The sequence below is a fragment of the Bactrocera latifrons genome, unplaced genomic scaffold, assembly GCF_001853355.1.
Source record: "Bactrocera latifrons isolate USDA-ARS-PBARC rearing strain unplaced genomic scaffold, ASM185335v1 scaffold_163, whole genome shotgun sequence".
Classification (NCBI taxonomy): Eukaryota; Metazoa; Arthropoda; class Insecta; order Diptera; family Tephritidae; genus Bactrocera; species Bactrocera latifrons.
In genome coordinates, this window is record NW_017535108.1 from 407,116 (window position 1) to 434,472 (window position 27,357).

General features: G+C 34.2%; 2 protein-coding genes across 10 annotated transcripts in view; both read right to left on the reverse strand.

The window, feature by feature from the left end:
* The window catches only part of LOC108966532, a 99,145-nt gene extending 86,198 nt beyond the window's left edge, over positions 1-12,947 (reverse strand). For 7 of the 8 annotated variants that reach the window (XM_018929488.1, XM_018929484.1, XM_018929487.1 and 4 more), the window contains exons 1-2: positions 12,634-12,947; positions 1,627-2,692 (exon numbers count right to left, since the gene is read on the reverse strand). The gene's annotated coding sequence lies outside the window, so the exon portion shown is untranslated. Of the gene's footprint in view, positions 1-1,626; positions 2,739-12,633 lie in introns of those variants that run through there. The other variant, XM_018929483.1, reaches the window with a different exon arrangement.
* An 8,526-nt stretch (positions 12,948-21,473) lies between these two features.
* LOC108966533 (serine/threonine-protein kinase BRSK2) overlaps positions 21,474-27,357 on the reverse strand; it is a 38,552-nt gene continuing 32,668 nt past the window's right edge. Inside the window, exons 6-16 of one of the 2 annotated variants that reach the window (XM_018929491.1) lie at positions 26,862-27,077; positions 26,024-26,223; positions 24,782-25,006; positions 23,920-24,488; positions 23,593-23,751; positions 23,373-23,539; positions 23,172-23,276; positions 23,034-23,109; positions 22,720-22,889; positions 22,514-22,647; positions 21,474-22,360 (exon numbers count right to left, since the gene is read on the reverse strand). In XM_018929491.1, coding sequence (XP_018785036.1) covers positions 22,276-22,360; positions 22,514-22,647; positions 22,720-22,889; positions 23,034-23,109; positions 23,172-23,276; positions 23,373-23,539; positions 23,593-23,751; positions 23,920-24,488; positions 24,782-25,006; positions 26,024-26,223; positions 26,862-27,077 — 2,106 coding nt within the window. In that variant the 3' untranslated portion in view covers positions 21,474-22,275. Of the gene's footprint in view, positions 22,361-22,513; positions 22,651-22,719; positions 22,890-23,033; positions 23,110-23,171; positions 23,277-23,372; positions 23,540-23,592; positions 23,752-23,919; positions 24,489-24,781; positions 25,007-26,023; positions 26,224-26,861; positions 27,078-27,357 lie in introns of both variants that reach the window. The other variant, XM_018929490.1, reaches the window with a different exon arrangement.

The window sequence follows — 27,357 nt, forward strand, 5'->3', positions numbered from 1 at the left end:
ATTTAACACAATATTCCAATTGGAAAAAAACTTTTAGACAGTTGTAATATACTGAATTGAGTCAATTAACTTTATTGCATCAGCTAATTCACCCGAAAACATTTACTATTGCTTAATTAGCTAATGCGAAGCAAATTACAGACTGTATACTACTTGTATTTTATTGCCTAATTTTACATTTATTCAAATTATACATATTATTCAAGTTCTAACAAATTATAGTGTACTAGCGTAGTCTGAGTTGCAAGCAACAGCTAATAATGTACACGACTACAGAAATCCAGAAATAACAAAAAATAAGGAAAATGTGTTCTTATACACCTTATGCCATGAACTTGGCCAACGACACATATTAAATTGTCAAATATTTTAAACTTTTTTCATTTGACATCTATTTTACGTTTATTTTTTTTCTTCTTAGTTTAGGGGCATATTTCGAATATATTTGCATATATTTTTATAAAGCATTACGTAGCGCATTTTAGGCATTAATAAATATTTTTGTATGTAAGTCTCTGCATAATGATATATATGAAAAATATATATGTATACGTTTTCCATATTTATTACATACATACGTATACATATATTCAAATGTGCCGTAGCATAGCATAAGAGCTGTCAAGTGCTTTACCAAAAGCCGGTCACAGCTTTCACTTTATATTTAGAAATTCATTTCGTTTTGGAAGGCATTCACAGTACGTATGTATATAGCATCTGTATATATGTACATATGTCAGCTTATACGCTGATCTCTCGCTGTGAATTATTTGATAATAATGACGTGATTTTTTGGCACTTGTTTTGGATTTTCTTGAGAACAAAAAAAAAAAAAAAAGAAGATATTGTATATAATAATGGGAATTTTTAAGTTAAAATGAAAAGCGCTTAGTATATATTTTTGACTCAAGCAATGCCTGATTGCTCCCTGAATTAAAGCAATTTTCGTTGATTTTTTTAAATCATCTTAAAATAAATTTCAGAGGACAACACAACTAATGAATATTAAGTTGGTTGTCACTAAAATTTGCAGTAACTTTTTTACAAAACTCTGAGTTCTCCGATTTTTGATATCTTTTTTTCGTTGAGTTATAAAATTCCTATGAGAAAACTTCTTCCGTTAATGTCTTTAAAACGGGTTTGCGAAAAACTCGAAATAGACCATTTTTGAAGGCTTTCAATTTTCAACAAAGCCTTTGAAACGAAATATTTTTTCAAGAAGTTGAAAGCGACATATGATTTTTTCCTGCTGATAATAAGAAGAAATATGGGAAATTGCGAGGCAAGGAACTTTCGATACAATTAAGAAATGATATTTGAAAAAACATCCTATAAGTATTTAAATGTAAGAACCTACTTTTAAGACTACCAAGTGAAAAAATTAGATTTTTTACATACCCTAATGTATATGTTTATAATTTAGTTGCCCAACATTTAATTAATTGTGGCATTTAAAGTAATTGCTCTATATTTCAAGGTTCCTGCAATTAAAATATTTACATATATTGCATCAAATTGTATAGCAATAAGTCTGCAGAAACAACTAAATCTGTTGCCCTTCAACAATCCCTGCAGTTGCTATAATTTTATATAATTAAGAGTAAATTAAAATATTTCGCTACATACCAGCAATTGTTGTTGTATTGCACTGCTGCTGGCCTCCACGAATTTCAACAGCTGCCGCCTTGAATTTACAGTTAGCAGTTACGTTGTATTGGCAGTTGACACGCGCTTGTATAATGCCAGCGTTGCAAGCTAATTTCGAAGCCAACACAGGCGCACATGCACACACTCACAGCTTGCGTTTGAGTCACCGCTGCTGAAGCTGCTGTTAAGGCTACACTGTGTGGTGCCGTGCTAGCGAGCGAGCTGCGCCAGCAAAGGGCTTAATGTCCTGCAGACGCAACACTGTTTACCTCCACTTCAGGCTCCTTTGCTTACTGCTGCATATTATTATAAAAAAAATTAATTGTTGTTGGTGTTACACTATTTATGCAGTTGTACTGCTAGTTGACTTAATTTGCCTGCAGCAATGTATACGCTACACGCACGCGTGACTACGGACGATAAGCCGCACACACACAAACACATGCACAAGCAATCACGCATGAGCGAGTGAGCGCCGTTACTGTTGTTATGTCCTTACGTTTAAAGGACACTCGACAACAACAGTCGCATTTAACATAAAGAAATAAACAAATTCAATGAGTTCAGTTGCGTTGCGTTGAGTTGAGTTGAAAAATGCGCTTTGACAGCTGGTCGTTTGTACGCTGCTTAAATATATATACACACTGACCACTCACATGGTATACGGTATAAAATGACACATGGCTTATATGCCGTTATATAAATACCTATTTACATGCGTATGTGTGCGTCTCATGTATCGTATTTATTTCCTATTTTATTGCTTTCCTTCTCGTCATAAAATGTCTGCTTGACGTGCTTGTTGGTCTCCAGCTTTTTCGGGTAATAACTATTTTATACTTTTCGTCGTTGTTTTGAAGGATATTCTTTAGCACTTGTTCACGCTTTTCAATGTCCAATGCTACATTGCTCACACACGGCTTTCTGCACAATTCATTTTTCACTTTCTTCTTCAATTTGCTTTTATGTTGTCGGTCGCTTCACTGACTCACTCGAACGCATACTTTAGTAGACATAGGGATTTATTTATGGCGTTTTCGCTGCACTATTTATATGAGGGTATTTATGCATTATTTATATTTAAAAATTAACATTTTTACTTAATATTATTATGTTTTTTTTCAAATTGCTGTAAAATAACTTGAGGTTATTGAAATCATAATTACTTCGTATTTTTTAAAACCGAAAGTGTATATAGTTTTCGTTGCTTGGTGAAGTTTTTGAGTTGGTTGGTTGTTGTTGCACTTCAAAAAAAAAGCTCGATTAACTTTTTGGTTATCATTATGTTGCATAACTCTTTGTGAAGATTATATAGGTAAAAATAATAACATAGAAAATATCTGTCAACAATAAAGTAAGATTGTTTACAATTTTATATCATTAGCATTAGTAAAATTTCAAGCTCCAAAAAAGGAGAAAGACTTTCCATAATATTCTCAAACTGTAAATTCAATTATTATTATTTTTTATTATATACATATATGCAATGGGTTCTAGCGGGATGGCTGTCAAATCAACTGTCAAAGTAAAATATGTTTTTGACATTTATGCCCTGTAAACTTTTAGCAAATGTCAATGCAAGCACTTGCATCGGAAGAACTTTAAAAAATAATAGACTTTTTCCAAAACTTGCCTTTTGTGTGATAAACTAACTCTGCTTTGACACATTTAGGTCACTATGGTCGCATTAATGACTATTTTCTTCAATTAATAAAAGCTTAAAAGTTTATAATTAATAAAGCTGGTATATTATTGCGCTTAGTTTTTGTGCATTATGTTTGCTATGCCACAAAAATCCTTTATAAACCAAATTCAATAGAAAATAATGTCATAAAACTACTTTATAATAAATTCAATAGAAACAAATACTTTAGTATAATTTTGTTACCAGCGCCACTTAGCAAGAGCTTAATCCTCAGCTTTCATAAGTTTTAGTTCTATCTGCCTTATATACTGGCTCAATAAATTTTCAATTAAGGAAACAATATCGTTTATAAGAATTCCATTCACATTATGCTTTGGCGGTGGGTTCATGAGTCAAAACTTATAGGTCGCACCTGGTATGACAGCATGCTGGCTCCTCTGCAAGCCTTACACAGGTGGTAAGCGTCCGAGAGATGAAAGATTGCTGAAACCAACGATCGATGAAGCAATCTCGTGTGTAGACGGCTTATCAGTCAAAGAAAACGGTTTCAGAGATGCTAAATCAAACCCGGGGGCAAGTGAGAATATTCTGAGGAATGTGGAAGAAGCGCACAGTGGATGCAACCAACTCATGATGATTTACTCGCCACTCTAGACGTACGATGCAGCTTCAACAGCGCAGGTTGGAGAAACATGGTTGAAACCTTGGAGAAGCATATCCCGACTATAATAGACATGAGGACAACCACAGAAGGTTGTCAAATTTGTGTGCAAATTAGGGCACGTTATTAGCTCCTTCAGGCCCTAATATTTGCATACAAATCGGTATTTTTTCGTTAATAACCAAAAAAAAAAAAGAAAATAACTCAAACAATTCAATTGTGGCTCGACTGCATAAAATTCAAAAAGCAATGCCAATGCAAAATCGAGACAAAAACAAAATTACAAAAGCAACCACAACAATAAAACAATTCGAGAGAGAGACGAGGAAGAAAAAAATTTCTAACAAATTTTCATAAAATAGGAAAGAAAAAGAAGAGAAATTAAATACAGCACGTTATAAAAAAAAATGTCCAAAAAATAAGGTGACATTGTATTTATTTTGAAAATTCTTTATTTATTCTTCCAAATCAATTTCATCCCCTTCCGTATATTTCACGAATACGCTAGCGGCAGTTGACTGCATAAACTGAGATACCAAAATACTCAAGCCAGAAATATTTGAGGGGCAAAGTGGTATATGCAGATATAGAAGTTTATTTGTATGTGATTCTATATACATATGTATATAACCTTAAAAACACAAGAAATTGCCAAAGCATGGCGTTCCTTCGCCATGTCGACACGCCGTGACGTTGTGCGCTGCCATTGACGCCTTGACAGACAACCACGGCACAAATGCCGTGCTAAACAAACACAAGCAAGACAAAGCAAACACAGCGAATAGGCAGCGAAGAAATTAGACAAAGTGATCATGAGGAAAAAGCCGAAAAATAGATTGATGAAAGACAACAACAAATCAGGAAACCCAGCCAAACACGCACCGCACCGAGAGTAGAAGCACATAATGCATTTGTTATTGTAGTCGCCAAAACGCCAAACCGAAATAATGCTRGGCGCGGCAGCTGGGGTGGTTTGCTGGCGGTTGATGACAAGAGCGCATGCAGGTGGCAGGCCACAAGCGCGCTGCTCTGCACGTGTGTGTTTGTGTGCGTGTGTGACCGTATATTTGTCGTTAATGTACATTTTTTTGTTTTTGTTTTAATTTCTTTGTTGACATGTGAACGCATTTTTGCTTTTAGCAGCAGACAACTGCGTAAAAAACATAACGGCGCTATGCTGAGCTTGAGCGTGTATATACAGCAGCTCGGTAATGTGCGTTCTCCTAGGCGCTGTGGAAAATGTTGTGCTTGTGTTTGTGTGTCTTTAAATATTTTTTATTTATTTTTCAACTTTCTTTTGTACAGGTTGTTGGCGCCCCGTTGCCGTCGCCTCAATTGCTCACAGCTGCGCGCTACAAGGCATTATCTCATCTCATCAGCTGTTGTGTCTTTATAGCTCTGCTAGCGGGTTGTTCCCGTACTCCCGGTTGAAAATTCAAAATTTGCTCATGCTCTTTTCTCTCTGCTATTTTCTCACTTTCCCCCTTTTGTTTTTATCCTATCGGCGATACCTAGCCGCGCGCAACTACTCATTTGTGAAATCGCAATTGTATTTTGCGTCTTTTGCTTCAATTGTTTTGCACATAATTCACTTAGAAACAATTTATACGAAAATTCTATTACCAGCCGTTGTTGTTTTTCGTTTTATTTTTTGGTACTTGCAAAAGTTATGTACGGAATTTTATATATAAATGTATTTTTTTTTTGTCGCCTAAGTTTTTTTGGAATAATTTGACACAAATTCTATCAGGCATACCTAGCCCGTTAAATTTACTATTTAGTAGCCATAACACCCTTCACAAATATAAAAGTTTCCATAGAGGAATTTGATTTCGATAAAACAGTTTGTATGGCAGCTATACGCCATATTATTCCGATCTGAACAATCTCTGCAGAGAATATGCCTTTCCTTTCAACAATAATCCGTGCCAAATTTTGTGAACATATCTTCTCAGATAAGAGAGTTTTCCATACAAAGAGTTGGTTCTGATCGGTCAGTTTGTATGACAGCTATACGCTATAGTGATCTGATAGCCATGGTTCCGACAAATTAGCAGCTTCTTGGGTTAAAAAGCAGCTGTTCAAAACTTCATCCACGAGAGATAGATATGGAGGTGAAATATAACAATTTATACCCGCTATATGGTCAATAAGCTTTATTGATTTCTACTGATTTTGCTAGATTACCGACTTGCAGAGGTAACAAAGTTGCAAGGAAGTTTCAAATATTTACACGAACAGACATACAGTTATAGGCACATAAACGATTACATGCCATCGTTTGACTAAGCCCATCATACCTGCAGCTATTTTTGTTACAACACTTAGTCATAGTTTGTTTGAGTAAACCGCAGAACTGTGGCATTTTATTGTTGTATCTCATATCTAGCTACTGGTGGTTACAAGTTCGTGTAACTGCAACTAAGCGCTAAAGGAAGAAAATTGTTTTATTGATCTAATTATGGTCACAGTTAAATTATGGCTTGTTAAACAAGTATTTATCTTGTGTCTTACAAATAAAATATTTCCTTCGTTAAATTTCTTTATTTCTTTGCTGTGTGTTGAGTACCCAATATTTCTTAGTAGGAGGTTTGGGAGACTCCTTAAGGCAACTGTACTACTAATAAAGCAATGCAAATCGTAAAAGTAATGAACATATCAAAAAAGGAAGAGCGCTTATGATCACTGTGATTGACCAACGTCATCAATTTAAGACCATTTTTCAAGAAAGGATATGTAGTACCATACATTCTCACGAAATATAATTTATTAGTATTTTTTTAATATAAATTAAAAGTGCAAGTTAAGCAAACAATTTTGAGCTATAATCTTTCGTAAACCTTTATAATATAAAATACGGTATCCCTAAGCAAAACAGTTTTTAAGTACAAACTTCATAAAAATTTCTTATACCTAATCAAAAAATTTGATCTAAAACCCTTAAAAAACGTTTATAATATTTTTTATCATTATAGCATTTAAAATTTTGTAAATAGTTGGTAACCTTCCCCTAATTTGAGACCCATATATTCACTTTTCTTACCAGTGCTAAGTAAAACTCTTTTTTAGAAATAAATTTTTAAAGTGTTGGCAATTCTCTCCTAAAAAAATTACGCTACCTTTTGGACCTCACTGCAGTTTGAAACAGCTGTATTCAACTATTTTGATATACTTTTTTTTAAGTATAATTCTTGTTTTTATTATTTTTTAATTTCTAAATTGTTGGCAACCCTCTACTTAAAAAATGTAAGCTTAGACTTCAGTTTAAGGCCCATATATTCATTTACATTACTATATTGTTTCAATAGTTAATTTAAATAAATTTAAAATTTTTTAGAAAAAGATTTTGAATTCTAAACCTTGGTCTACTTTTTTTTTTTTGTTTTGATGATAATTTCAGCAATCGCCTTTCTTATACAATTATTTAGTAAAATTTTCTGTACAATAAATTTTTAATAGGTGGCAACCTTTTCTAAAAATATTTCGTACTTTAAGTGTATTCCAAGGGTTTCAATTAATAATATTCGAATACCTTGTACATTATGACATAAATTTACTAAGCAAGGTGTCAGCCTGCTACCTTTAATAAAAAATTTTAAAGGTCCTTCAGTTATCCTGTTTCATTCAGAATTCAATAAGTTGATATTCAATTTATACACCACCATTATTTTGCATTTCAATAAGCAAGTGCTTTAAGCTCTTCCTTGGAATATTAGAATATTCATTGCGCACTGTAAAAATTCATATACCGTTATTGTGGCAGCCGTTGGTCGACAACTTGACTGGCGCCTGCTGTATTACATACAACAGCAATGCCAGCCAATATGCATGGCCAAAGAGCAGCGAGTCAATTGTTGTTAGCAACGCAGCAGTGTGGCGCACCGCTGGCTGGTACAAACACAGACAAACAACAAGCTAAATGAAAAGGATGACAGTGGGTGTACTTTTCCTAAGCAAGCGACCGCGTTTTCAACTCACAACATGTTAGTGTGTTGAGCTTGTGTTTGTGGTCGCTGCACCCTGCCGCCGCTGTTAACCATGGTCTTGGAGTTGTTTTAATTTCTCTTGTTGGTATTGTACGTACCCTTTGCCACACTCCGCTTTGGTTGTGTTGTTGAATATAATATTGTTGTTATCTTTTTATTTTATTTTTATATTTTTTCTATTTTTTCTGTTTTTTTTTTACTTTGAAAGCTAAACTTTCGTGGCGAACACATGCAATGTTCGCGTGTAATTCGTAAATTTTCGTAGTAATATAGGTCTTACAGTAACTTTACTCGAAAAAAAATTTAAATAACTATACCGACAATAGCAACAAACAGCATGGGACACCATGTATTAGTTGTGGCTTGCCATGAACTCGACGAACCGTCGCAGGCAACCGCAAAGTAACGCGTTACGACACACACACACACACATACATAAACAATACATACACAAAGTTGCTGCGGCTGCCACTGCGATTCAACAGTCAGTCAGACCGTCAGTCAGCGCGGTGCGACAAGCCAGCACACACTCGTGTTGCTCATTAGTAACTCATACGCCTAGTGGCTCCATGCGCTTGGCGTGCAGTGGCAACAAATGCGCGCGGTGTGGCGCTCATACTTGGGCTTAGATATATTTTTTACTTTTAATTTTTACGTTTACATTTCACCGCTACGTTGCTTAGTTGCGTTTTTGAACCTAATGCTTGGCACTCGGTGGGTACGTGGCGTTTTTTCCAGCCGTAGTGGCACTCAAATTAGAATTGGTGTCGATTTTCTGCCGAGATAATGATGGTGAAATTAGAATTTGTTGGTTTTCCAGTCAAGTGAAAACCATTAGCGGTGGCATCGGATAAAAATTTAATTGAAACTTCAGCTCGGAAGGATATTTTAGATATGGAATCAGTTAAAAATGCCAAATTGCACGTAAATTGATTTAAAATAACACTCATATTAATTACTATTATAAGATTTCGGTGCACAGCAGTTAACTTCAGCCTTAAGTGAAGTGTTCAAATGGTGTACAAAATGGCTAATTTTGCTCTATAATATGGTTAATATGGTTGTTAAGTTCATCCCGGCGTATGAGTAACATTCAATCAATTTAGTCAGCCCTTCTTTACTTTCTGAAACATTAAGCGTTAGTTTTACAAGATTTATTACGAAATGTAGACATAGTGTGCCAAAGAGAACTTGGGAAGTATAACAACAAATAAAATAATTTAATATAATAATTTAATATAAGGAAATAACTAGAAACAACATCATTTTGATCAGTTAGTTTAAGATATCTCCTCAAATCCGAAAGTTTTCTATACAAAGGCTTCAATTCGTTCGCACAGTTCGGATGGCAGCTATATGGTATAGTGATGCGATATGAGAAATTTTTTCAGATATCTCATCAAAAAAAAAAAAAAAAATTCTATATTAGAGCCTAATTTTTGCCCAACAAATGATCAGAACGTGTAATTTCTTAGATCGATATCACAAAAACTTAAAAACTAGTTCGCATAAATGCCGACTGTCTTGCCTATAAATAATATAATAAATTTTTATTCCTTTTTTTCACATCATGTCCACCTTTTCGCTGTTCTGCTTGTCTTTGGTTTTTTAACTCTAGATATTTAGTTGAGTTATTATTGTCTTTTACAACTTTTGTACTAAAAAAGAAAAGAGAATTGCACATGCGTTCCACCAAATCACTGCGCCTTAGTGCCCTTAGTAGTCAGTCACTGCCTCAAACCCACACACTTTTACACCCTTTATACTAGACAGACTCATTACAGTCGCGTATTTTGTCACACAATGAGAAATTTGATTTCAATTTTGATTTGTATTTCGTTTTTTAGTTCCAAATGCATATCATAAGTAAACATATGTGCACAGGCACACATTTACAGTGGCACATGCATGCACTTCACCTTGACACAATTTTTTCCGATTTGATTTTTTGTTGAAATTTCGCCATAGGTGCACATATAAAACCCAAAAACAATCTAAAAACACAAAAATAAAAATATAAAAAAAGTAAAAAACAAAACAAAAAAAAATACTCAAAAAACGCGCATTGTCACCACAGCGCACAGTGCGCTCTAAAAATAAGCGCATGTTTCTAATTTTCGGATTCTTGTTATTTTTGTAGACGAAATTTCGTGTCGCTGCAAATTTTATAGCTTCACTAATGCACTGCTAGGCACACATACGCACACATACGCACGCATGCTCATGTATGCACTTGTGTTCACATCTTTGTATTTGCTTAAGCTGCTCACATATATTATTGTTGTGTGTTGTTGCTTTTGATTTGGTTTTTTTGGCAACTTGACTCAAGTACCTTGCGGCGCTCTCACTGGCTGGGTATGCATTGCTGCAATTTGCACTTGTACACATTGTTTTGAAAGCCAACACGAATTTTTGTAACTTGTAGGTAATTTCAAGCGCAGGAAATGCGAAAGAGCGTGGCCGCGCGAAGCTCATTGCATTTCTTGTTTGATTGCTAATGTTATTTTTAGTTGTTTGGGCAAATGAATGAAGATGTTGCTCGTTTTTCTTCATTTTGGCTGAGATTTGTTGGTTTTTGTTGATTTTGCGTATTTTTTTGTTAAAGACAATTCCTGATTGATCGTTTTAATAGTTAATTATTTGATTAATTTTAGTAAATTTTGCCATATTCAATGCTACATTTGATTATTTTTTATTTCATAAAATATATTTTAAATAAACATTCTTTAGGAAGCCTGCGCTTGACGGGAATTTCGGAAGGCTCTCTGGCCTCACTATACTCCTGTGGGCAAAAATTAAAAGACTTTCTAATTTAACTGTGTCCAAATTATTTTTTTCTACGTTGGTATGACTGTTAGTGATATCTATATAATTCTTGGAGTGTCTTGTACAAAAAATATTAGCTCAACTAGGTATTATTTTCAGTTTTTTAATCCTTGAGTTCATGAAAATTTTGTTAATTTTTTTTTTCAAATGACTTATTTCCAACCAAATATTCGAGATATGTAAAGGATATTGAGATCATCAATCAAAAGGCAATACATAGACAATACATAGAAGAGGCAGTTCGCTGGTCTCCATCGTCTCCGATTAGTATGAGAATACCTAAATATTTCAAAAACAAAGGCTCGAATGTGTCACTGTAGAGAATTGTTTGCGAAAGTAATTTTCTTTTTAAAAAATATTCGATTAAAAAAATCGATTAGAAGAATGCTCCAAGACTCCACCGTAGGCTTAATATAAAGATATATATCTCGGCCAAGAAGAAGTTTAAATATTAAGGGTAAAAAACTCAGCACATTCCGGATTTTTATATTTTCGTGTAAAAGTTTAAAGTTTGGTTGGTTTGTATGACTAGAGAAGATCTGAAAATATTAATTAGAGCTAATATAAAGGGTGTTCCAAAACTAACACAAGCTTGGATGTAATACAGGCTGTCTTATCTGTTGATATTAATTGATATTTTTGCATAATTTTTTAAATTTTTTAAATTGTATTTCTTGGTTTCTTGTTTAAACCCCATATTTTATATTGATACACTTATTATATACGTTTTTTTTTTCTTCTTTTTTTATATAACATTTCATGCTTTTAATATTTTATGTCAGCCGAAAGCGTTTGATGCTAGCGCTGCGTACTTTAGTTTATTTAATAATTTGTTTATTATGTAAGCTTTAATAAAATAAAATAAAAAAAAATAAATAAATATTTTATGTTAAATTTTGTCTAGCAGAGCATTTTATGGGGACCCTTTTACATTTAAAATATTATATCTTATTAAATTGTAACTCGAAAGCGTAGCACTTCTTTCAGTTTGCAAAAACTAATTTGCTCAATTCATTACTAGATTGTTGAAATGGTTTTGTTATTACATATTTTTTATTCTATCAGCACTCTTGCTATTATTTTAATTTTTTTGGCCAACTTTTTTCTTAAATATTTGTTTTTTGTTCTTGTATTTTTTCGTTGTTGTTAATTTTGGTTTTTGTTCCTTGGTTTTTCTTTTTGTTGCTGTTATCTGTTTTGCCTTGTGCCTGGCCGCTTGCTTAGTAATCAACTTCGATTTTCGCATTTTACATAACCAGCCAGCGCCTGCACATCACTCCAATGCGCTGCGCCACTACTACAAGCCAATAAAAGTGGCTCACACCATAGCTTTGTTGTTTGCGTCTTGCGTTTTGTCGAGCTGACTCAATTCCCATGAATTGACATTGCTAAGTCGCGTAACGTTGCAAGGAAGCGGGTTGGATGTGGCTTTTCCAACATTTCTTCATGATAAACACTTTTTTTTTGTAAGTTATAGTTAGTTTTGAAAAACTTTTTAAATAGCACAACATGTGTTTTTTAGAAAACTATTTCTTTTGTAGTTTCAAGAAACGATTTTCGATACAAATCCCGAAATATTTCTAACTGAAATATTTTTTAAAATTTTTTTATTTTCATATTTCTGCAAAGAATTACTTTTTTTTATTTTCTCACTGCTTTACGGCATTTTTTCATGACAAAACACCAATGGTGTGGTGCCGCAGTTATTACAAAATCACCAAATTCAATGCTGCTTCACAACATATAGTATATAGTATTCAAATGATTGTGTAGCGCAGCAACAACTTCCAACCAACTTCACTTAAACACCATAATTATATTCACTTATTTTTCGGGGAAGCAATAATTTGCACTACAAAGGCATTCACCTATTTTTTATAAATTTATTTTTAATGAATATTTTCAGCTCTCGAGGCGTATCTACATAGTATAGGCGCCTGCTTTCTGCTTGTCTGCCTCAGAGCTATTCGTATATTTCACTTTGCTGACTTGGCCGCCGCCGTTGCTAACAAATTTATTTCACATACACACACTCACACGCGTTTTCGTGGCCAATATTTTTGTTTCAAATATAATATATATTATTTATTATTCAAATATATATATTAACTAACTATTTGACTATTTGGTGTTTTGTGACACGCGCTATTCACTGTGTACCGTTTCAGTCAGTGCTGTTAAATTGCAAACCTGTCTCGAACTGAACACTCAAATGACAGAATATTCTTTTTCATGCACTAAACACCGCCGTCGTCGCAGCCAAAACGAAGATGACGACAGTTTCGTCGATGACAGCGACGAGGCGCGACGACGATTCACCAACAAACATCAGTTGGCAAATTTGATTTCGTGCCTTCCATCTGCGCTGCGAGCTTTTTCGGAGTCCGAAAATTTGAAATTTTCAACCGTTAGTCGCACAGGGGGCGGCGAAAAGCTGCTGTGAAAAGTATGCGTCATCCGCAGTTGCTGTGTAGGCTGGCTTTGCTCGCGGTCGGACGTGTGGTATGTGGAACTTTTAATGCAACAAATGCGACAGGCCGACAGAAGCGCGAAAGCTAAGCAAATAAATGAGTGTAATTAAGAAAGTAAGAGAGAGAGAGAGAGAGAAATTTTTGCATTCAGAGTGTGTGCTGTTTGAACTGACTCGGCATATCCGCATGGCAAGCATGTTGCGCGAGCACAACAAACGGCCGATAAAGGTGGCGCAGGGCGAATGCGAAAGTAGAAATGTCAACAAATCGTTTTATTTTGGTTTTGTTTGTTATAGCAGACAAATGTCGCAGTTGAAGGTAATGCTTGAGAACGCCGGTGAAATTTGGTTGATAGTGGCGGCTATTTGTTGCGTCAGGTATTGGTTTATGAATGCTGATAGGCTAAAAGTTTCTGATTGAAAATCAAGGTGAATAATTATATAAATGTTAATATCAAATGTAAAAATGGAGACATGGAAAAATAATTAAAACAAAATTTTAAATAAAATAAAATGACAAAAATTTCATAACAAATGTTTATTGAAGCAAATATATGGAAGTAAAATAAAAATATGTATAAAAAATGCAAAAAACGTTTACTTCGGCTACACCGAGGATGTAATACCCTACACAGCTGCATTTTTTATTGTATAAAATGGCATAAAAAAGTATTTCTATTGATTTTGAGGGTAATCGATCAGTTCGTATGGTAGCTATATGCTATAGTCACGCGATCTGCACAACTTTTTGGTAGATTTCAACGTTGTTTTCGGCAATAATGCATGCCAAATTTCGTAAAGATATCTCGTAAAATGTAAAAGTTTTCCATACAAGTATCTCATTAAGATCGTTCAGTTTGTATGGAGGCTATATGCTATAGTGGTCGAATCTCCATAGTTCTCAGAACTGTGTAGGTTCTGGGTGAGAAAAGCACGTTTGTAAAATTTCAGATCAATATTGTGTATAATGTGAGCGACTATGTAGATAGACTATGCAGATAGGCGGTCAGAGGAACATGGTTAATCCTGTTAAGTGTGTAATAACATAACCTTTACATATAAATTCTGCCCTTAAATATATTCTTCTAGTTTTCGTCTCCTTTGTCCCACTGTAAATACTCGTTTAGTTAAAATACTCTGCACTCAGCAACTGTCAAAAAATTCATCTGAAAGCAAGTGTATCTTAGTTGTGTGCTACTTTTACCGATCAGCTGTCAGTCACCACCAGACAGCTGTCTGTCTGAAAAGTCAAAGAGAAAGTGCACAAGTTGTTTTGCCATAAGAACAGCTGAGAAGTGATGCCCTCTACAAGTATTTTCTATACTTCTCAATAATACTTGGTAAGTAACATATAATACACTCACTAATTGGCGACTAGAGACGAGACGGTAATGAATTGGTGCGTCCTAGTTATTTTAATACGTATGATAGTATAGAGTGTTCCCTTTCTTATTCTTAAAGATTAAGGGGGCCTTATTTGGGGCTGATAGCTAGTTCCAGATATAGATAGCTCTATAAAAAGACTCTTCCAAAATTTTAGTTAAATTAATCCAGTAGAACCGAGTAGATATATTCTTGAATAGTTCAAATTTGAATATATAAAATAAAATAACGTCGGTTTTTTGTTATTTCTAGACCATTAAAAAATTAGAACAAACACAATTTTAATTAAAACGCCATTTTTAATATTTGTAATTATTTTTATTTATAATTAGACTTCTCTTATCCACCTCAATTAATCATTACTCAATATCTTTTAATATGTATCAATATTAGTATTATTATTAATATTATTATTTGTGTCACATTTCGCAAAAAATATGAATATTTTGCAATTTCTTTAACCTAATAACAAATATGCCTTACGAAATATAATAGTAAGTAAGTACTTTACATACATACAAAATATCATTGGTAATTGTTGTAAGTAAATCAAATACGAACATAAGTGAAATACTTAGAAACCGGAGTGAGCTTAGAGAATACGCAAAATCAACATTAATTACACAGCACAATGCCATTACTTCAAACCATTATCACACCAATGCAATTTTGGCTGGTAATCGTTTGAGTAATGAATACCATAAATAAGCATTACCATTACCATAATTAGTATATTTTACAATGCAATTTTGGTTAGTAAACGTAAAAGTAATCAATACCGCAAGAAAGGATTTCCATAAATAATCATTACCATTACCATAATTAGATTTTTTTTAAATATTTCCATAACAAAGCCGTTAAATAATTTCTATTTGCTTTTTACAGTCTACAATTCTTCCTTAATCATTTGCGTTGCGTGTTGTAATTATATTTTATATTGTAACTAATTAATACTTTGTTTGATACGTCATTACATCGTTCAAGTATTATAAATAATACAGTACTTGTTTTGCACTTAAGTAATGTGCCTAATTACTACTTTCACTGGGGTTACTATATGCTGTTGTTAGGGGACAGTCAGCTGACTGCTTTCAATAAATATGCTACATTATTTTTTTTTCTCAAGGGCAGGAACAGCATTGAAGGGTGCATTAGTATATAAAGAGTTTGTTGCTTCTTTTTTTTTAAGATACCTACATAGTAAAACTAAAGTTGTAAAATATTAAGAAAGCAAAGAAATATTTATAATAGTGGGTGAGTCTGCTGAAAATGTGGCGTTTCAGACAGTTCTTAATTTAAGCGAGTGCAGAATAGGGATTTTGTCGGAAAGTTTACTGTCGAAGTTGAAAGCAGAAACGTGATTTGAAAATATCCAGTGCTGCTCTATTGCCTAGCTTATAGAGCACTTATGTTGAAACATCTCCACAATTATTTTCCGTCGAACTTGGAAAATTGAGACGGCTGAGCTCCAAAAATTTCAGACAAGCGCTTTGTTGATTTTTTTTGTCCTTCGATCAATACTTAGGAGTACCTGGAGTATTTCTCGAGTAAAGTGGCAAGTTTCAAAGTGCCATGAAATCTTAGCAATCAAATTCTATTTCCGCTTATATGATTTTAAACACTTTCAGTGCGTAGCTTTGCTATCATATAGGTATGAGTATAGGCTAAGCAACCAAACTGCCTTCTGCCTTCACACGTTTTCGAGCTGTACTGCACCGCACCATAGCAAAGCGTTTCAACTAGTTTGTAAATTTTTGTAGACCAGAAAGCGATAACAATTAGTACAATTTGAATTTATAAATATATGTATGTGTATGTATATATATAGTCATAATAATTATGAGTCTAGACTAGAGGCTTCGGATAAGCTATAACAATGCAATACTTGATTATGCTGATAATAATGATTGTGTATAATGATTGACAATGACAATGACATTAGCGTAGATGATGATGACGATGATAATGAGTAAATGGCAATGCTGAAATTTCGCTATTTGCTTTAATTAATTATTATTTTTTCTTGTTTTTTAATTGTATGCATGATTCTCGCTTGTATATGTATGAATGCATTTATGTATATGTCTATGCTTGAATGTGTATAATTAAATATATTATTTACGGTATGCTTTACAAATTTTATTAGTTGTACGATTGGTTTGCTATATAATATATGCATTAGATGTTTCATTTTTGGTATAAAGCATAAGATGTGGTTCGTTTGGGGGAGCGTTTAGAATGCGGTGAGAGTGTTAGTGGAATTTTGTCGCTTTAGTACAAGCTTTTGGTGGCAATTTTCGCAATAGCCAAATATTAGTAGAGGCATTTTCGTTTTAATTTGCTGCTTTGCATGCTCAAAGTATATACATATATTGTTTATTTATATTATATAATACATTTAATTTGAATTTTATTTTGTAGGCTTGTATGCAAATATGTGGTTATGTATAGTTGTTTACTGGCGTCGTTTACAAAATTACACGTATACCAAAATAAGTTGCCGAATCTGGGTATGAAGCATATTCACCAAATTTTACAATTTCTCAATAATAATTAGTATTTCTAAACATAGTAATGCATGTGTTTGTATGTTATATGAATTAAACTATGCTTAAGCGTTAATACTGTACAATTTAGCTGAATTTTTTTTTAAATTTTTTCAATATTTTACACTACAAAACATTCACTACAAATTTCGCGCTTTCATTCACAATACACATTTAGGCGCAGATTTGCAACTTTTTTTTTGCTAATTCTGTAAATATTTAATGGACCAATGCGTGTATATGTATTTAGTATATATGTATGTACATAAATTTTATAATGCAAATATTTGTATATATGAGTGAGTGTATTTTAACAATAGAATGCCAGCTGCACACATGTAAATAAATAATTTATACAATTTTTACTTCATTTTATGCATAACTGTTTGTTGTTTGCGTGTATACGTGAATATATTTGTATGCATTTTATATGTATGCAATTTTTTGTATGTATATGAACTCTGAGTGCATATGTGTATGAGTATGAATGATTTATGCAAATTAAATATTTACGAGTAAATATATGAGCTCTTTTGTGTTATACATATGTTGCTATGACTCGACTATGTTTATTATGTTTTTTGTATGTTTTAATGCTTTAATTGCTCGGTGAGTTTATTGTTATTGCGTTTTTAGCTTATCTTTGCGAAAAAATGTATAAGAAAATATGAAAAAATATATAAAAAATTTTATAAAAAATAATGCTTTATAAAGTTCTAAAACTGAGTATCACGCCAAGTATTATTTGTAGTGCAGTAAAAACGTGCTGCACACGAAAACAACAAGCTTCTGTGCAATGAATAATAATAATGTATAAAATAAATTGCTTAAACATTTTAAAAATACAACAAGGGGTTCCCAAGTGGCTATAGTCAGCTGCTCCAAAAAAGAAGTTTCATCAAAATTTGTTGCAAAGCAGTCATGTAATTTTGTTTTTCAGAAATTTTAGCATAGGCAAAAGTATCAGTAACTGTTATTGTACATTCTAATTTCGGTAAAAATTTTCGAACTTTCATTTATTCAATAACAATAATGGAGGCAATAAATTGCTGGAATTTTATACAAATCCAATCAAGGAATCTCGAGTTGCTAAAGTCAACTACACCAAAGAAGTAGTTTCTTAAATTTGTTGCAAAACAGAGATATAATTTTGTTTTGCAAAAATTTCGGCATATGCAAACCTTCTAGAAACCGTTAATGTACATTTAAATTTCGGAGAAAAGTTTCGAACTTTCATATAAACAATAACGTTAATGTAAACAATAAATTGTTTAAATTTCATACAAATCTAACGAGGGGTTTTCGAGTTACCATAGTCAGCTAATCCAAAAAAGAATCTTTGATAAACTTGTTTGCACCGCTGCATTATAAATTTACTACAGATATTTGTATAACAAACATTTCGAAAACTTTTACTCTACATTGTAAAAAATTTTGGGGAATATTAGCAAAAGTAAGAATAAATCGTAGAAAATACAGAATCGCTTGAAATTCTTTAAACTGTTAAAAGCAATGTTAAAAAGTCATAATTTAGAGATCTTTGCCATAGTTTTGACATATAAATACAAACATTAATTATTAAATAATTAAGGAAAAATCAACAGTTTTTGCGAAAATTTTCTTTACTATGCGATTATCTGATAATTGTTGCAATAATTTTATGGACACTGCTCAACATTTGCTGCATTATTTATTAACATTTGCTTCTTCTTCACATATATTGCCATAATCGCTCACCCAATAGTTTTTACATAATATTTTCTTTATTATTTTTCATAAATAACTGTTATGTAAGTAATTTTTTACTTCAGTACTGACTTTATCTTAGTTCTCGTACTTGCAATTGAAATATTTTTTTTGTAGTAATTATTTATGATTGTTTGTTTTAAATTTCATAATTTTCGCAAGACATTATCGATACGTTTACACTCGTCCTCAAAGAGTTTTGCTTGCTTGCACCTTACACTGTTGCATTTTGATCCATATTAGCTATTATTTTATTGCGTGTTTCTAATTAAATTTTATGTGTTTCAACTTTTGCTCTTTTGTGATATATCTATGCACTCTTTACGTGCTCTACTTGTAAAATTTTACATTTGTTTTGCTCACGCCTCTACTCCTTATATTTCGCTGGTTTGCCATTCTTAATTACAAGCGGAAATTCATTAGTATTGCAGTGTAAAAAAATATTTGCAATAGATAATTCTGATAATCAATTATTGTTTTTCTCTAATGCATTTGGACGGTTGTTTGTTTTTTTTTTTTTTTTTTTTTTTGATAATTTTGGGGGATTTTTTAGCAGCGCTGAGTCTAGACTTAAAAATATTCGAAAACATTTAAATTTATTGGATGTATGCATTACATTATATAAATAATTGTCAATATAGAAGTATATTTTTAAAGAGAAAATGGAAACCGAAGTTAGTTTTAAGCAACAGTTAAAGTTCTGGCTTTTAGTAGATCTCTTAACCGAACCGATAAACCATTCCCATGTACATATGTATATCATGACAAAGCCAATGTGAGACTCCGTTTCATCATTTTGTTGAGTGAAGATGTTAATGTGAGGAGACATTGGGGTTTTTGATTACTGGAAACATATTGATCCCATTTACACAAAAAATATACTTTTTTTCTTGCTCAAGCAACGTTTTTTCATCAAAGTGATGACGGATTATTTCCATAAATAAATTTATGGTTGTGTTGTTATCTGTAGGATAATCTAAGAGATCCCAGATCGATATCACACCATCAAAAAACCTCAATAGGAGCTTAGTTATTTTACGTTGAGAAAGCAGTTAATATGAATGAGAGACTCTCCCAATTAACCAAAGTAAAAGCCATTTTTAAAACCTATGAAACAAAAAATTCACAAAAAATCGCTAAAATATTTTTTAAATTAAATAATTAAAAGAAAATGAAATTAAGTCTATTTTACCAATTTTGTTAAATACTCAGCTGAATTAAGCGTTCTTTAATTAGGGAATCTACAATATGTACGAATCTGGAGACCAATTTCTTTAACAAAAAATAAAAAATAAACTCTAACGCATTAATATAGCTAACAGTTGCCATACAATTCATATTTTTATTTTTGGTATATTTATAGTACAATTTACAAATACATATATGCTTAGGCGGTATTTAAATTTATTTTGTAAAAAGCTAAACATTGTACCGCAACAGTTTGTCGTAATAATATACACACAATACAATATTTTAGTTGCACAAGTCCATACGGCAAACTCGGAATGAAAAACTTAGAACTAACGGAATTTTCTCACCACTAAAAGCTCTTCAGAGCTTTTGCAAATTTCTGCAAATTTTATTTCGGCTTGTAAAAGTTGTTGGAAATATTACCAATACAAAATTCGTATGCAAAAATTAGCACAAGGACGCAAATTAAAAATGAACTGTTAGTTGAGTAAGTGCTTATTTCAAAGTAATATAGGATTTATATTATATTTTGTCCAAAAAAAGCTTCACATTCTCACTTAAGTTTTCATCAAAAATAGTCTTATTATTCACTTGCCTGCATTTATTTTGAATAACTATGCGTTTTGTTTTTGGTGTTACTTAATTTATTTTCATCTCAATTTTTTGTTTATAGCACTATGTGTTGCTGTATTTAAGTACATACTTTCGTTTGTGAGTGTAACTACTTTGAAGTGTCCTTGCTGTAACTATTTCTACGTTTTAATCAAGTTTCTTGCTTCAACTAACTTCTACAAAATATCAATTTTTCTTTGCAATTCTTTGAACGTTTTTGCTTTTTCTTAGTTTGTCTTTTATCTTCTTCTTATTGCATATTAAGCTACATATTTTTACAACAGTTAATGATTTTCTTACGCAATTTGCTTTAAATTCTCTCCAAATACCTTATAGCGAAAATTTTTGGCGCGGCGGCAACAATGTTTGTTTGTATTACGTACGGTATAACAGAAACCATAAATTAATTAATTGAAGTACTGTGTTTGAGTAAAGCTTGAAAGTTACGAAACGCTTGAAAGGTGAATGCGCTTTGCCTTGAATTAGCTTAAAATTCAAAAAAAAAAAAGGACTGCTTTTATTTTAATATAAAATAAAGCTTTGAATAAGCTTTTGGTGAAGGCTTATTCCTTTTTTGCCATGGAGCTTTTGTTTATGCTTTTATTTTCGAGTCGAAAACTTTTTTATTGGAAAATCGAAGAAGCTTTTATTATCTATAATTAAAAAAAAATGATATTGCCTTTATTTTTATAGCGATAAAGCTTTGAAAAATATTTTGTTGAAAGTTTATTTTTTCTTACTTCGGCGCTTTTGTTTATAACTTTTTTTCGATTCATCCAAAACTTTTAAAAAGTTTACTATCTTTCTCTGGCGATGAAAAAAGCTTTTAATGAAGGCTTCGATCGAGCTTTTACTTATGCTCATTTTTCAAGTCATACAAACTTTTCAAAAGATTTACTATCTCCTTTACTCATTGTTAAAAAAACTATACATAATTTCAATTTAATTAGCTTGATTGAAAAGCTAATTGAAAGCTTTTTGTAATACCTGAAGTGAAGAGTAAAAGCTTTTTAAAAATCCTTAAAAGCGCAACGAACATTACTTAAAATTCTTCTATATGGTTGAAAATTATACAAAGTTGAAATTTTATTAAAACCTTTTGTACGTGAAAGCTTTTTATAACGTCTGAAGCTTTTGAAATTTTAATAACTCATCTTAACAAATACATTTGAATCATATACAAATGTGAGCTTAAAAGTTTTTAAGCATGCGTACATATAATTCTGAAAGCTCCAAAAGCTTTAAAGCACATAATAACTCAGTAGTTACATCTTCACCAGCAACATAATATCCTTTCAAGCACAGTCTTTTACAACAAAAATTTAATCAATACTTAGCAAATTCTTAGTACTTCTTACATAATTTTTTCACCTTATTTATTGTTTATTAATTTGTTTAATTTGCTATGTTACTATTGTTAAGTATAACTCGTAATTGTAAGACAGTAGTTCGATATATTTTTTGTGTATTTTCTTGTTTCTTCTTCTTGTATTATGTTATCTGTTAGTTTTTGAAAAAAATTACTTTTATATAAAAATGTAACTAAATCAGAGAAATAATTCTCATGCTATTGCACTCCCTGACATTGTTGTCGCCTGACGATCACTCTGCAATTCACGATTGCGTTCGTGCTGCTCGGTTTCGGAACTGTGATGAGAGTAGAAAATAGGTATTTACAAATCAAAATACATAATTTGATCGTTTAGGAGAGAGAAAAAGAGAGCCAATATACAATGTTTCATACATCTTATGTTCTCTCTTTCACTCCATCTCTCTTCTATGTAAATTCCTCTTTCTTACTTTGAGCGCACGGCTATTGGACTTGCGGGCACAATATCCGCCGGCGGTGCATTGTTATTATTTGTTGTCGATGCACGACGGCCATTGCCCGATTTGAAAACAAATATTGAGTCATTCTCAATTTCATTCTCAATCTGCTATAGAAATTATAGAAGTTTATTCAGTTTGTGGATATAAATCTTTGTTATTGTCTAATTGTAACTTACTTGACGTTTATAGGACAAACGTTCGCTTGAGACCGAACCACATGATGAGCTCTCCGAAACGGCTTGCGTAACGGTCGCCACTGTGGGTGGACTACTCGGTCCGGGGAAACGTTTGGAGCACACTTGCGATTGTATATGCTCACAGATGCGACGGAAGCGGCGTATATTGCCTAAAAAGAAGCAAGGGTTGGGTTTTCAGTTTTTGTCGTAATGTTCCACACATATTTAGTAAAGAGCAAGCTTCTATAATATGCGATGTGTTGTCATGATCTAATGTTCCCTACCTTGAGTTTGATTAATGAAATGAGACCTACCTGATAACAAAGTGAATGTCAGTGCAAACAGCATATCCGAGATATCTCCTTGTTTACAAATTGCGCTTATATCCACCTGAAAAAAGAAAAGCTTCTTGCTTAAAGTTATTCTAACCAATATAATAACGGGTAGTATACCTGAAACTTGACATGGCGCTGAAACATGACCGGTCCATTGCCATTGCGTTTGTATTCTACACGGAAGGATGTGGGTGAGACTACGCTATGCGAAAGCTCTGCCATCTGAAAGCGAAGAACAGCCATTAAAATTTTTAGAATAGACTAAAAAGCGCCACCAAACTAATAATTCCATAACACGAAGTCTAGAATACAACTCACCGACAGAAAGGCATGTATCAGATGTGCCTTCACAGTCGCTATTGGCTTGCCTTTAACTAAAATTGTAAACGTTTCGTCCTTCTCTGTGGTTATTAGATTACCAAACCACGAACGTTTTGTCAACTCGGGCGATGATTCGGGCGTCAAATGCACCTCGTCCGCAGAAACTGTTAAAAGACAGTTAATAATAATTAAGCCTTGCGTGCGTCTCTTAACTTACCTTGCAGCTTTCTTCGATGAAAGCGTGGGCTACCCAGAAAGCTATTTTTTATATTTGTAAGACGCGTCTTCCACAGTTGGCCGCCGGGCGCATTACATGGTGAACCGGGCATCACTGGTGAACTGTTGTTCATTAGCGGTGATGTTGTAGGATTCATAACTGCAAGTAGTTATTATTAAAAAATAAATATTTGACTAAAAATCATAGGCTTAGTATTGGTTGGAGACTTAGCTAATTCCGCTAGATTGGACTTAGTCCCTTTCCGAAAAAATTTCGCCACAGTTTCCTTTAAAAACTACTTTGTTTTTCAAACATTAATCTACTTACCGCTATTCGCTTCCGGATCGTGGAACATGCTAATCGCTATAGTTGGTCCCGAATTGGCACGATGATGCACGGTTGAGCCGCTACCACTACTGCTGCCACCACCGGGACTGCCGGGCACACCACCACAGCTCGCCTGCAGCGCCGCCTGGCGTTCACTGCGGGAGTCTCGACGTTCGCGCGCTTCGCGTGCTTCACGCACCGCAACAATATCACTACTGCCACCGCTGCCCCCACTACCAACACCACCCCTATCACCTCCACTGCCACCACCTATAATACCCTCCACGCCGCTTTGCGAAGAATGTGAGGGCGTACGACTTACAGACGGATGATGGTGTGCCGAGCCGGAACGCTCGCGGCATTCACTCGAATAGGTAGAGTGACGGGACGAGTGTCCGGCGGATGTGGCCGCTGGCGAGGATGGACGTGAGATGGCATTCACTTGTTGTTGCGCCGAATTGATGGGCGAATTGCAGCGTGTGGGACTGTGATATGACGAGGAACGCACCGAGGAAACCGTAGTGGGCGAGCGACGCTGGTGATTGCGCGAACTGCTGTAGGATCGGAAGCTGTGATTGATTCGGTTTTGTTCGAAACAATTTGCAATTGGGAACGAATGAAAGCGCAAGCAATGGTTCGAAATGAATTTTTGTTTTGTTTTGCATGGAATGTTGCGCAGCGCGTTTGTTCGTGTGTTTATTTTTGGAGGTTTTTGTGTGGACGTTAAGTTAAGCAGCGGCAATGCGTAACAGCGAACATGCAAGAAATATATTATTAAATGACGAAAGCATTTAGTTTCGAATGTACATATGTGTGGTTTGCATTTTAGTTTTTAGCTCTGTGGCAACGCGTGAAAACTTACTTGAAAGCTTGCCGTCTAGGCGTTAAAGGTGAACCTTCCGATATCTGTCCGTAGCTGGGCGAATTCGTGCCATTTATACGACAGGTATCGAGTCGTTTTCTGGGCGGATCCACTGCATCTAATTCACTACGTGATTTTTGAGCGATTTCATCATCATCCTCCAAGGCAGGACGCCTTCGTTTACGATCCAAGAGTAGAAAATATATAACTTTCTCTGTGTTGTGACTGAAAGGGAAAGTAGTTAAAAAAATTGGTGTATTATGATGTTAGGAAGAAATTGCGTAACTTGGAAACAACTTGGAAGTCCTGGCATCATATATGATATATTATAGCATCGATGAAACAATAGGTGGAGTCAATGATTGCCAAATGAACCCCGTGAGCGCCAGACCACAGGCAACCCTTTAGGACCATTATCTCCCGGATGGTAACCAAATTAAGGGTTATCCAGGGTTACTTGCCTACGGCATAACCTAACGCAGTGAAACTTAGTATTGGAGTTACGTATAGCCTTAATATCCACTGGCTATCTACTAGAACGTTTATGCACTTGCTGGTTAGAGCAGAGACCCACTTACAGCTTCTGTTATGCCTACAATTTCGGCCTCAAAGAGTGCATTTAAGTCATTTAGTTTGGAACTACCTTCTGCATATGGGGTATCATCTTCAGGTGTTCTCAGTGTATTCTGTCTATCTTAGTTTTTTATAATAATAAGAATAAATCTGACTTATTGGACAGAGATCGCGAGTACAACAGTTCTACTCCTTAAATTTCTAAAATTTTCTCCTTCCTCTTTACTTTAGTAAACTCATCGTTCCCAACCAACTCTTTATGCCAAACGCTTAAGTATGGCTCTTTATGTTCAACACCTATTCAATTTGAACATGTACTAGTTTTCAGATATCCGGAGTTTATATTTTTTCACAGAAGTGCCATCCATTCGAACCATTATTATTTATTATGTAAGTATTGAACAATCAGTTGTCCCACCCACTGGACCCACTAGTCTAAGGTTCACATTGTAATTGCATTTAATTAATGTGCTTGCTAAATGTGTTAGAACAACTCCGCCGAATGTCTACATATAAGCGAATACGCGCGACATGGTGCCATAATAAACCGATCCGTCTACAAAAAGTCCCGTTAATCACTGTTTACGACGAAGTCCAAGAGAGAAGTGTTGCAAGAAGTACATGAGGCACATACTTACATAACCTCACACATACGTTTGGAGTACTTACTTCGAACTCAATAGCTCTTGTATGAGTTTATCCTTTTCCTTGAAGCAACCCAGTGAGCAAATCGCATTTAAAACATCCGGATCCACCGCTGAGGCGGACGGTATGACATGCGTTTGCACCACCTCCATCATCGGCAGTTCCAATTCCAATTCACCTTTACCACCAGCCGTGACCCATGGATGGCGATTTATTTCCGACAACTGTGTGAGAGAAAGAGAGCGGCAGATTAGAGAGATGGAATTGTTGGTTGCAAGCCAAATCGAATTCGCATAAGAGTGGTGTAATTTTTGTTTTTTACAAGTGCGAAGAAAGTAAAGAAGTGGGCATGTGAAAGGTGTCATTTAGGCATGTAAATGCAAATAACTGTAAATCAAATGCACGAACTGTTAGACAAACGAGCGCGTCTGGGAATTGACTGGTGACACAAGCAAACAAAAGCTGCCACCATTTTCGGTGTGTGTATGCAAATATGCGCTGTGCCACATATGTACATACATGCCAGTCGGACGGAAAATTGCGAGCCCAACAAGACAGCAACAATAACACAAACACATAGGGCTACATGTCACTTGAGTAGCAGCCGTAATGCAATCAGTGCTGTTGCCGTCAACAATTGGCGCTTTTATGACTGACTGCCTGCCGATTTACTGTTGGTTGTTAGTGTGTTCGCGTGGCTGGGGCTGCTACGGAATGATGTGTGAACCACCCTTGGCTTTACGCATAACTTTAGACAGCCAAACGCCATTACAGGCATATGTCTGTCCGTATGTACATATATATGAAAATGTGTACATGTATGTATATGGTGTATAGTGTGTATGTGCAGTTGATGACTCACCGTCAGTCGTCGATCCGGATTCACCTCAATCATGCCGCGCAATAAACTCTGACAGTCGGGCGGCACAAAGTGCGGTATGTGAAACACGCCACGCTTCACTTTCTCCAGCAGCTGGCGTAGGTTGTCGTCATCGAAGGGCAATGCGCCCACCAATAGCGCATACAGGATAACGCCGCAGGACCAAACATCCGCTCTGCGTCCATCGTATTTTTCACCCTACAAAAGAAATCCGTAATGCAATAAAAACTGTGTGGCAGTGAAATGAAAAGAATATAAAAGCAGCTACGAAGATTTGCTGTAAACTCATCACTATTATATTTCTGTCATTGCTGGCTGGTAATATGTCACAGTAAAAAGGAAATATGCGAATGTGTTGCATTGTGTATTAGGACGGTGCATTTTTCAAATGCCAAAAATATGAAAACAGCAGAAGCTTAAATTCTTAAGACGACATAAAATTCCTTCACAAAAAATTTAACACGACAATGTTTCCAAA